Source organism: Carcharodon carcharias, chromosome 10 (genome assembly GCF_017639515.1).
Source record: "Carcharodon carcharias isolate sCarCar2 chromosome 10, sCarCar2.pri, whole genome shotgun sequence".
NCBI lineage: Eukaryota > Metazoa > Chordata > Chondrichthyes > Lamniformes > Lamnidae > Carcharodon > Carcharodon carcharias.
Window position 1 is genome coordinate 139623705 of NC_054476.1, and position 12670 is coordinate 139636374.

The window sequence follows — 12670 nt, forward strand, 5'->3', positions numbered from 1 at the left end:
GGAGTCAGGAGGTGAGTTACTCGCCACAGGATTCCCAGCCTTTGACCCGCTTTTGCAGCCACAGTATTTATTTGGCTAGTCCAATTCAGTTTCTGGTCAATGGTAACCCCCAGGATGTTGATGGTGGGGGATTCAGTGATGGTAATGCCATTGAATGTCAAGGGGTGATTATAATATTCTCTGTTGTTGGAGACTGTCAGTGCCTGACACTTGTGTGGCATGAATGTTACTTGCCACTTGTCAGCCCAAGCTTGGATACTGTCCAGGTCTTGCTGCATTTGGACATGGACTGCTTCAGTATCTGAGGATTCGCAAATGGTGCTGAACATTGTGCAATCATCTGTGAACATCCCCACTTCGGACCTTATGTTGGAAGGAAAGTCATTGATGAAGCAGCTGAAGATGGTTGGGCTGAGGACACTACCCTGAGGAACTCCTGCAGTAATGTCCTGGAGCTGAGATGACTGACCTCCAACAACTACAACCATCTTCCTTTGTGCTAGCTATGACTCCAACCAGTGGAGAGTTTTCTCCGATGTCCATTGACTCCAGTTTTTTTTAGGGCCCCTTGATGCCACACTCATCAAATGCTGCCTTGATGTCAAGGGCAGTCACTCTCATCTCACCTCTAGAGTTCAGCTCTTTCGTCCATGTTTGGACCAAGGCTGTAATGAGGTCAGGAGCTGAGTGGCTCTGGTTGATCCCAAACTGAGCAGCAGTCAAGAGGCAAAATCTTAGTCCGTCATATGCCAAGCGAAAGGCTGCAAATTCCTTGTCCTGTTGCGTCAGAGCTGGCCGGCGCAACAGATGAAATGTGGGCATATAGATGCCTGGCCAATGATACATATGGGCCTCACGAGTAGACTCCAGACTGGACCGCAAACATGTTCTAATCAGAGCAGTATTGTGGTCTAGGGAGTTCCCTGGGCAACCTATCCTCCCTTACAAGGGGATGGCGTAATGGAATTTCTGCTAGCATAGGGTAGCCAGTGTCCCATGGGTGAATTCTCCTGTTGACCTCATACATGAGATACCTTCCCACTGACCCCACAACTGCTGTCAATCAGTATGAGGGGGCATTGATGGACACAGTTCCAATATAGCCACTGGAATTGGTGCCCATGGAATTTCAAGGCCATGATATTATTGTGATGCTTTGACTTGGAGGCAGCAGGGAAAGAGATGACAGAATATTGTGCTGTCATTCCGGTTTTGCCTTTAGCATCAGCTATGTCCCCTTTTCCCCACTGATATACAACCTAGAATTGCCCCTGATGTATTCTGACCCACAATGATTGATTGTGGCTTTGTGTTAGGACACTTTTCAGAACAAATTTGTCACTTTATTGAGAGTTGGCAAATAGCATTTGCTTTGGAATAAAGGTGGTGCTGCTTTGAAATACTGCTGCACCGTGGAGTCAACAAGACAATCTCTGCTTTCACAACTTCAAGATGCATGAATATGTCTTACTGTGGAGATCTGATAGGACAATTCCGTCCCTGTTTGACAGATTAGGATTACCAACCACACCACACTAAGGCCAGCAGTAACATCCTTGAAAAGTGTGAGTGCAATGGATCTCAGAGCTATGGCAGTAATCTAGTTTGCAAATACTTTATGAGTCTCCCCTAGTCCATCTCTGTTTAGAAACTCTACCTTGGAGAAAAGTTATTTGCAGGGTTGGAATCAGATTTGAGGTAATGCTGAAGTATTTCACATTTTGACAGCTTCCTTTGATTGCAATGTTATCCTTTTCTTACCCAAAGAGTTACCCCTACAATTAATGTACAAAGACAGATGTTAGGTATGTCAGTAAACAGTACGTATAAATATGATGTCCACAGGTTACCCAGACATTCATGATAACATCTCTGACCCCTTTATGGGTGTGTTCCACCCAGAGTGTCAGGCTTAAACTCATTGTCTGTCCTGCACAGAATCCATTTGAAAATAATTTTATGGAAGGTGTTGCGAAATTCTTGAATCTTGTAGGCATAGATGATGGGATTCCCAACAGAGTTTGCATGAGACAGAACGATGGCAGCATTCATGATACGCAAGTTCATGGTTTTGAAATACTGTGGGTGAAAATGATTAATGCAGTTGAGGATGTGAAGTGGAAGCCAGCAGAAAGCGAAGAACCCGACAATGATGGAGAGTGATTTTGCAACTCTTACTTGATTCTGTAAGTATGTCCGGGAAGTGTCAGAATTTACAGAATTCAGCTCAATCTTTTGTAGCTGCTTTCGAGCAACAGTGAAGATTTTTACATAAATGCCCAACATGATCAGCAGTGGTGTCAGGACGCAGCCCAGAAAGTTGAAGTAAACCATATATTTCATATTGACCACGTTCAGAAAGAGACATTTCACTGAGCAGTTCCAGAGGCCAGAGTTGTTCGCCAGCTGTGTGCTATTTCTGCAATTTATCGGCACTTCATTCCTCTGATTCCAGCCAAAAAACGGAGTCAAACCAATCACAAAGGACAGGATCCAGAAGACCGCTATAATCAGCCTGGCACGTCTCCCAGTTATCAGCCCCTTATATCTGTGTGAGCGAGAAAAAATACAGTCAGGAAACAGATAGTAACACCTATTGTCTTCAAGCAGTTCCTGTCGTTTGCCATTGGGAAATGCAACGTGTTTTCCCAAGATTACTTTCTTATTAACCTGCTATAAATGGAAATAAGCGTGAATGGGTATTGGGTAGATGAGTCACTCATCCCAAGAAGAACAAACTGATAAAATGTTTCAATTCTTGTCAAATTCTAAACACCTGAAATACAGGAATGCACAAGACCAGAACTCACCAATCAGCCCACCCACCACTCCAAAAACAGAATAGAATTCTCTGCATATCCTTCAATTGTTTTTCATGTCAAATGCCTTACTAACTGAATATTGAGTTGTTCCCGATGAGGTTCACTTAGATGGTGAAATGGTATGGAGAAATAGCCAATGAAATTTATTGGTAGTACCTGGAAAGTGATGAAACGTGGAAGGAACAAAAAAGACTGGAACTACAAATTAAGCAATTGAAATGTCTCTTCCTGTACTTAATACCTTGTTTGTGCACACTTCTCCCCCTCTTCTAGTTTTGTCTCTATCTCAACTTGTAAATCATTGATCTACAATATAGTAAAGATCCCTGTACTAATCCTTGGAGTTCTCCATTAGGCACAACCTACCTATACACCATGGCCCATCTGTACAGCCACCTTCTGCTCCCTTTCGGCAGACAGTTTCCAATCCTCAATAGCCGTATACCTGCACTCTTCTACTTATGTGCTAGCCTTCTATGCAGCGTGGTATCAAAATCTGGCTAAAGACTAGGAGTTGCCTCTTTCATGAGCTCTGAGTTCGGAAGTTTCATGAGTTCGGAAAGAATCCCAACAGGGTTGTCCATCTTGATCCTCTGCAATGCTAACCTGGACTGGTGACTCCATTCATTGATTCATCATAGCTCAACTCTCTACAGAATAGCCACCAACACTGCAATGTGCAAACAGTGGGGTCCAGGCACTGGATCCACTTTTACTTCCTTCATTTCCATCCCTTCCCAGTAATTACCATTTTCCTTAACAATTCCTGGAAACTCCATGCTCATCTTAGGGAGAGTTAGTGACCTTTTCCAAAGAAATTCTTCTGGCATTCTAACATTTCTAGATAGGAAGGTAGTTATTTGTCCACTAAGCACTTTGTGACATCCTGAGGTTGTGAAAGATGCTATATAAATGTAAATCTTCCTTTCTTATTTTCTTTCTATTAATGGAACTTGACCTTTAGCAAGAAGGGGCATGGTTCAACCATGGAGACACAAGATGACCATGGATAATGCAGGCCAGTCAGCCCACCCAAAAGAACCGAGAGTCCCCTCATTGCATCATTGTTGTTCCTCAAACAATTCTAGAGTTTCTACCTCCATTACTCAGTGTGGAAGTTCATTCCACTCTTTGTCTTAAGAAAAATTCACCAATATCAGTTTTAGGTTTACCTTCTACCAACGTGCATATATATTCCTCTCTAGGTTTCACAACTTAACTTAATACATTTCACTTTTCCACCATATTTTCTATAATATAACCCTCCATAAATTCACCCTTCAGATGCTGCAGGTTGAAAAGCTCGTTTCTTTACTCTTTCCAGTGTCACAACTAACATTATGGGGAGGCAATGGCACAGTGGTATTGTCGCTGGACTAGTAACCCAGAGACCCAGGGTAATGCTCAGTGTTAAAATCTGACACAGTAGATGGTGGAATTTAAATTCAATAAAACTCTGGGATTAATGATCATGGTCATCTAACGATTGTTGTAAAAACCCATCCGCTTCACTGATGTCCTTTAGGGAGTGAAATCTGATGTCCTTATCTGGTCTGGCCTACATGTGACTCCAGATCCACAGCAATGTGGTTGACTCTGAAATGGCCTAGCAAACCAATCAGCTGTAACAAACTGCTACAAAGTCTCAAAAAGGAATGAAACTAGATGGACGACCCGGCATCAACCTGTGCACCGGAACAACAAAGGCAATCTCAGCCCTGTCGACCTTGGAAAGTCCTCCTTACTAACATCTGGAGATGGCTCACAGACTAGTCAAGCAATAGCCTGACATAGTCATCCTCACAAAATCATACCTTACAGATATCACCATCACTGTCCCACCTGCAGTACAGGCCCAGCAGAGGTGGCGGCACAGTGGTATACAGTCGGGAGGGAGTTGCCCTTGGAGTCCTCAACATCAGCTCCGGACCCCATGAAGTCTCATTGCATCAGGTCAAACATGGACAAGGAAATCTCCTGCTGATTACCACGTACCGCCCTCCCTCAGCTGATGAGTCAGTGCTCCTCCATGTTGAACATCACTTGGAGGAAGCTCTGAGGGTGGAAAGGGCACAAGGTGTACTCTCAGTGGGGGAACTTCAATATCCATCACCAAGAGTGACTCGGTAGTACCACTACTGACTGAGCTGGCCGAATCCTAAATGACATAGCTGCTAGACTGGGTCTGTGGCAAGTGGTGAGGGAAACAACAAGAGGCAAAAACATACTTGACCTTACCCTCACCAACCTACCTGCCGCGATGCATCTGCCCATGACAGTATTAGCAGGAGTGAACACCCTACAGTCCTTGTGGAGAAAAAGTTCTGTCTTCGCATTGAGGATACCCTCCATCAAGTTGTTTGGCACTACCACCGTGCTAAATGGGATAGATTTCGAACAGATCAAGCAACTCAAGACTCAGAATCCATGAGGCACTATGGGCCATCAGCAGCAGCAGAACTGTACTCAAACACAATCTGTAACCTCATGGCCTGGCATATCCCCCACTCTACCATTACCATTAAGTCAGGGGCTCAACCCTAGTTTAATGAAGAGTGCAGGAGGGCATGCCAGGAGCAGCACCAGGCATACCTAAAAATGAGGTGTCAACCTGGTGAAGCTATAACACAGGATTACTTGCATGCCAAACAGCATAAGCAGCAAGTGATAGATAGAGCTAAGCGATCCCACAACCAACGGATCAGATCTAAGCTCTGCAGTTTTGCCACATCCAGTCGTGAATGGTGGTGGACAATTAAACAACTCACTGGAGGAGGGGGCTCCACAAATATCCCCATCCTCAGTGATGGGGGAGCCCAGCACATCAGTGCAAAAGATAAGGCTGAAGCATTTGCTACAATCTTCGGCTTGAGGTGCTGACTGGATGATCCATCTTGGCCTCCTCCAGAGGTCCTCAGCATCACAGATGTCAATCTTCAACCAATTTGATTCACTCCACGTGATATCAAGAAGCGTCCACAGGCAGTGGATACTGCAAAGGCTATGGGCTCTGACAATATTCCAGCAATAGTACTGAAGACTTGTGTTCTAGAACTTGCCGCGTCCCTAGCCAAGCTTTTCCAGTACAGGTACAATGCTGGCATCTACCCGGCTATATGGAAAATTGCCCAGGTATGTCCTGTACACGAAAAGCAGGATAAATCCAAGCCAGCCAAATACCACCCCATCAGCCTACTTTCAATCATCAGTAAAGTAATGGAAGGGTTCATCGACAGTGCTATCAAGTGGCACTTACTTAGCAATAACCTGCTCACTGATGCTCAGTGTGGGTTCCGCCAGGGCCACTTGGCTCCTGATCTCATTACAGCCTCGGTTCAACATGGACAAAAGAGCTGAACTCCCAAGGTCAGGTGAGAGTGACTGCCCTTGACATCAAGGCTGCATTTGACCAAGTGTGGCATCAAGGAGCCCTAGCAAAACTGGAGTCAATGGGAATCAGGGGGAAAACTCTCTGCTGGTTGGAGTCATACCTAGCACAAAGGAAATTGGTTGTGGTTGTTGAAGGTCAGTCACCTCACCTACAGGAGATCACTGCAGGAGTTCCTCAGGGTAGTGTCCTAGGCCCAACCAACTTCAGCTGCTTCATCAATGGCCTCCCTTCTATCATAAGGTCAGAAATAGGGATGTTCACTGATGATTGCACAATGTTCAGCACCATTTGCAACTCCTTAGATACTGAAGCAGTCCATGTCCAAATGCAGCAAGACTTGGACAATGTCCAGACTTGGGCTGACAAGTGGCAAGTAACATTCACGCAACACAAGTGTCAGGCAATGATCATCTCCAACAAGAGAGAATCCAACCATCGTCCCTTGACATTCAATGGCATTACCGTCACTGAATCCCCCACTATCAACATCCTGAGGGTTACCATTGACCAAAAGCTGAACTGGACTAGCCATATAAATACTATGGCTACAAGAGCAGGTCAGAGGCTGGGAATCCTGCAATGAGTAACCCACCCCCCGACTCCTCAAAACCTTTCCATCATCTACAAGGCACAAGTCAGGAGTGTGATTGAATGCTGTCCCCTTGCCTGTATAAGTGCAGCTCCCACAACACTCAAGAAGCTTGATACCATCCAGGACAAAGCAGTCTGCTTGATTGGCACCACATCCACAAACATTCACTCCCTCTACCACTGATGTACAGTGGCAGCAGTGTGTACCATCTACAAGATGTGCTGCAGGAATTCACCAAGGCTCCTTCAACAGCGTCTTCCAAACCCATGACCACTACCATTCAGAAGGACAAGGGCAGTAGATACATGGGAACACCACCACCTGGAAGTTCCCCTCCAAGTCAATCACCATCCTGACTTGGAAATATATCACTTTTCCTTCACTTTCGCTGTGTCAAAATCTTGGAACTCCCTTCTTAACAGCATTGTGGGTGTGCTTACACCACATGAACTTCAGCAATTCTAGAAGGCAGCTCACTACCACCTTCTCAAGAGCAATTATAGACGGGCAGCGAGCAAAGCCCACATCCCGTGAATGAATTAAAAAAAACAGACTTATGGATCTTCTCACTGTTGTCTCTTGGGCTTACTGTCTTCACTGTCTCTTGACACCAGAACTGGACATATTACATAAGGTGCTTTGTACAATTTCACTGTGGCTTCATCAGACTCACATTCTGCTGCTTTTGCTACAAAATTGAATGCTTTTGGCATTGCTCCTGCTCCGCATTGTTTAGACTTGTTGAGCATCGAATCTACTAAGATTCCTCAGTCTGCTTCAACTTTGCCCTTAGTTAATTAGCACCAATCATGGTGGTTGTGGTTCATCCATTTTTCCTTCCTATGTGCAGCATTAAGTTTAATCCTTCATTAATCTCCTCCGATACATATTTGCCCATTCATGTTATAATTTCTAAGCTGCCTTATTCAATTCTGCTACCCACCTCTTTGGTATCATTTGACTAGTTTGCATTGAGTTTCTGAGTTCAAATTGTTGAAAAGCTCAAGTTTCTTCAGCCTTTCCAAGTGTTACACACCTAACATTACATACCAGTGTTATGACCACAGCAGATATTAATTGCTGAGCAAACCAAATCCCAGAGGGAAACTTGACCTACAGGCCATACCTTTTTCTTGTATTCTGAAAACAAGAAGAAAATGCACTGATCTCAGCAGCAAGAAGTCCGGTAACAATATTAGTATCTTAAAAATTAAAAGTGATATTTTATTAACAAGAAGATAAGAAAAATTAAATAGACAAGGTTGCAGTTACACAGTTAAAATTAGTCTTACAAACTATCCCCTCAAAAGACTCCCTACTTGGTCAGACCCACAGGTAAACACCTTCCAGGCAACACACCCTCTACATGCGGTCTCCTCTACATTGGAGAGACCAAACGTAAACTGGGCGACCGCTTTGCAGAACACCTGCAGTCTGTCCGCAAGAATGACCCAAACCTCCCTGTCGCTTGCCATTTTAACACTCCACTCTGCTCTCTTGCCCAGATGTCTGTCCTTGGCTTGCTGCATTGTTCCAGTGAAGCCCAACGCAAACTGGAGGAACAGCATCTCATCTTCCAACTAAGTACTTTACAGCCTTCTGGACTGAATATTGAGTTCAACAATTTTAGATCTTGAACTCCCTCCTCCATCCCCACCCCCTTTCTGTTTCTCCCAAATTCCTTTTGTTTTTTTCGAATAATTTATATAGATTTTTCTTTTCCCACTATTTCCATTATTTTTAAATCTTTTATGCCCTGCTAGCCTTTCCATCCCACCCCCACTGGAGCTGTACCTTGAGTGCCCTACCATCCATTCTTAATTAGCACATTCATTTAGATAATATCACCACCTTCGACACCTCTGTGTTCTTTTGTTCTTTTGTCTGTGGCATCTTTTGATTATCTGCTCCTATCACTGCTTGCTTGTCCCTACAACCACACCCACCCACCCCACTTCTCTCCCCACGCCCCCCCCATCTTAAACCAGCTTATATTTCACCCCTTTCCTAAGATTCACTCAGTTCTGCTGAAGGGTCATGAGGACTCGAAACGTCAACTCTTTTCTTCTCCGCCGATGCTGCCAGACCTGCTGAGTTTTTCCAGATAATTCTGTTTCTGTTTTTAACACACCCTTACAGATGTTTAACTATAAAATCCAGTAATATTACCAAGGCATACTTTAATAAATGTAGCTTTAATAAAGGCCTACCACACGACCTCTTAAACTCTCTTCCACCCTGCTATAGAAATCCAAGACTTCACAGCAAGACTGCTTTTTGCAGCCCAAGACTTTTCCGGCTTGACTGGATGGCTGATTCAAACTGCATCTTCTCCCAGCCTAGAGCTGCTTTCAGGAGATCTTCCTCACATAGACAACAGCCAACCTCTAAGCTCTCCACAATAACTATAAAATACCTTTTCCCCCTTTCATCTCAGGTCCATTATTCTCACACCTCTTTGACACTTAAACCCTTCCAAATATAAAATCTTTTGTGTTTCAATTTTGTCTCTGCTTTGGGGTCAAAAAAATGTAATGTACCCTCTTGCGTTTACCTATGGAGCTCCTACAAGATGCAAACATGTTTCTTGTTATCTCTGATTTCCCTTTGATATTCAAACGAACTCTCAAGTTATCTAATGCAAATGTTAGATCCAAAATATTTGCTTGTACCCCAAACCCACCATAATACCTCATTACAAATGCACACTTAATGTCTCTATCCTTTCCTGTCTTAAACCTCCCAAACAACCTGTCTCTAGTAACTTTTCCCCAGCTTAATCAAATCATTTCCACACACACAGACACGTAGTCTTCTTCACAGAATAACACAATATTCCCCCAAAATATTTTTAAAAGCATCCATTCTCACACCAGCCTTATTGTAATAAATTAGAAACAGTGGTGATTTTGAAACTTGGGAAACCCCACTCAGTGTTCCCTATCCCTAATATAACTCTTGTATCAGGTATCCATAGTTTGGACAATTTCTGGTGAATTCTACAACTTCACATCTCTTTGTGAAAAGTTTCTCTTGCTTTCTGTCCTGACTGTCTTACATTTACTCTGATATGCCCTTATTCTGTAATCTCAATCACCAGGAATAGTCTGTTTCAATCTGCTCTGCCCCATCCCTTCATAATTTTAGACATCTCCATCAAGTCACACCTAATCTCCTTTGTTGTAAACAAAACAATGCCAATTTGTCAAGTCTTTTTTTAAAATTTGTGTTTGCCTCACTATCTTTCCTGTAATCTGGAGCCCAAAACTGCACATAGATTCACATTGCATTTCGACTTTTACATTCTAAATCTTTTACCATTAAACCCATTATTCCTTTCAAATTCTTTCCTTGAGAATGTGGAACTTGCAACCAATGGTGTAGCTGAGGCAATTAGTATAGATCCATTTATGAGGAAGCTTGTTAAAGAAAAAGGAATAAAAGATTGTGTTGATAGGGTGTCATGTGGAGCATAACATTGGCGTAGGCCATCTGCTATAGATTCTATGTGATACCGTTAGTTTCCTTTATGGTCTTATTCACAAGAGGTGCTGCTTCCAATATCTGGTGAACCCAATCCTGAATCATCTACTCTTCATATCACCCAATTTTCCTCCATTCAGAGTATAACTATTACTTTACTCATTATTGTTCCTTCCATTTATCACTTGTAAAGTTGGACAGTACTCCCTCTAGCCCATAGGGTTCTGTGTTTTATCACATATCTCTACAACTTTGAGCTTTAGCAATAGCCTATAGTGTGAAACTTTGTTGAATGCCATCTGCAAGTCTCTGTTGCTGATTATAGAGTTTCCACAGTTCACTTGGGTTGTCACTGCCTCAAAGTAGACGGGTCATGCACATCTCCCTCATTTCAAAACATTCTGACCGTTGTTTATTGAATTACTGTTCTCAAATTTACTTTCGATAATCGATTCGATTATTTAACATAGAGGAGAGAGATGAGCAAGTCACCTAGTACCATTCCCCCACCTTCTCCATGTAACCCTGCACATTCTTCCTTTTCAGATAACAATCTAATTCCTTTTTGAATGCTTCAGTTGAACTTGCCTCCACCACACTCTCAGGCAGTGCATTCTAAATCCTAACCACTCACTGTGTGAAAATTTTTCCTCATGTTGCTTTTGTTTCCTTTACCAATTACTTATTCTACCAAATCCTATAGATTCTGGAATGGTAGCAAATATTTAAGAAAGGGTGGGGGGGGAGAGAGAAAACAGGGAACTACAGACCTGTTAGTCTGAAAGGGATTTGAGTAAATGAGTAAGGGAGGATACACATGCCATAGAGGGAGTGCAATGAAGATTCACCAGACTAATCCCTGGGATGGTGGGTTTGTTCTGTGAGGAAAGGTTGAGGAGACATGGCCTGTATTCTCTAGACTTTAGAAGAATGAGAGATGATCTTACTGAAGTGTACAAAATTCTTACAGGACTCGAAGGGTAGATGCAGGAAGGATGTTTCCCCTGGCTAGGGGGTCTAGAACCAGGGAACGCAGTCTCAGAATAAGTTGTAAACAATTTAGGACTGAGATGAAGAGGAATTTCTTCACTTAGAGGGTGGTGAACCTTTGGAATTCTCTACTCCAGAGGGCTGTGGAAGCTCAGTCACTGAGTATGTTCAAAGCAGAGGCTGATAGATTTCCAGATACCAATGACATCAAGGAATATGGCGATAGTGCGGGAAGATCGCGTTGACATAGAAGATCAGCCATGATCTAAATGGTGCAGCAGGCTTGAGGGGCCGAAAGGCCTACTCGTGCTCCTACGTTCCTACTTTAAATTAGTGCCCTTTCGTTCTCGATCATTTCACGAGTGGGAGCACTTTCTCACTATCTAATCTGTCCAGACTCATGATTTTGAATATCTCATTAAAATCATCTCTCAGCCTTCTTTTCTCTGTAAGGAAAATAGGCCTAACTTCTCCAATCTATCTTCATAACTATCTTCATATCTCCTTCCTCAGCCCTGGAACCACTCTCGTGAAGCTTTTCTACATGTTCTTCACATCCTTCCTAAAGTATGGTGCCCAGAACTCAGCACAATGCTTCAGCTGAGGCTAAACTAGGCCCTATACAGGTTCAAAATACATCCTTGCTCTTATACTCTATGCCCCTATTAATAAAGTCGAGGGCCAGGATTTTCCCCTCTGCCCGATTGCCGAGGGGAAAATGACGCGGGATGATGTCGGGAGGAATCAGCCGTCCGCCCGCCGACCTGTCAATGGCCAAGTTTAAGGCTGGCGGGCATGCCAGGAGCCCCAGCGGGTTCCAGATTATTCATGAAAGTTCATCCACTGGCGCGATGAAGTTTCATGTCCGTTTTTTAAAAATGTAATAAATTTTATGTGTTTATTATTAACATGTCCCATCTTCTGTGTCATTGTCACATGAGGGGGACATGTTAATAATTTTAATATTTATCTGTTTTTTGACTTTACTTACCTCTCACGAATCTCCCTGAGACAGGACTTTGACAGATGGGGAATCCCTCCCCCCACCCCCCGCACAGGAAGCGCATATTGCTTCCTGTCGGGCAGGCCGCTGGGTGGGCCTTAATTGGCCCGTCCATTCAAAATGGCGGCGGGCCCCATTTCGGTGGCGGGGGTCGGCTGTCTGCCCGCTGCCGAGCCGGTGGGGCCCACATGCCAACCAAGGGGAAAATTCTGCCCTAGAATACTGTATGCAAGTCAGGAGTGTGATGGAATACTCCCCACTTGCCTGGATGAATGCAGCTCACATAACACTCAAGAAGCTTGACACCGTCCAGGACAAAGCAGCCCGCTCGATTGGCACCACATCCACAAACATTCACTCCCTCCACCACTGTCGCACAGTAGCAGCAG

The 12670-nt window shown here is 43.8% G+C and overlaps 1 protein-coding gene across 1 annotated transcript in view; it reads right to left on the reverse strand.

Moving 5' to 3' along the window:
• Positions 1–627: 627 nt before the first annotated feature.
• Positions 628–12670, reverse strand: part of adora2b (adenosine A2b receptor) — a 68115-nt gene continuing 56072 nt past the window's right edge. The window contains exon 2 of the mRNA XM_041197146.1: positions 628–2548. Within this exon, the coding sequence (XP_041053080.1) occupies positions 1882–2548 (667 nt within the window). The 3' untranslated portion in view covers positions 628–1881. The remainder of the gene's footprint in view (positions 2549–12670) is intronic.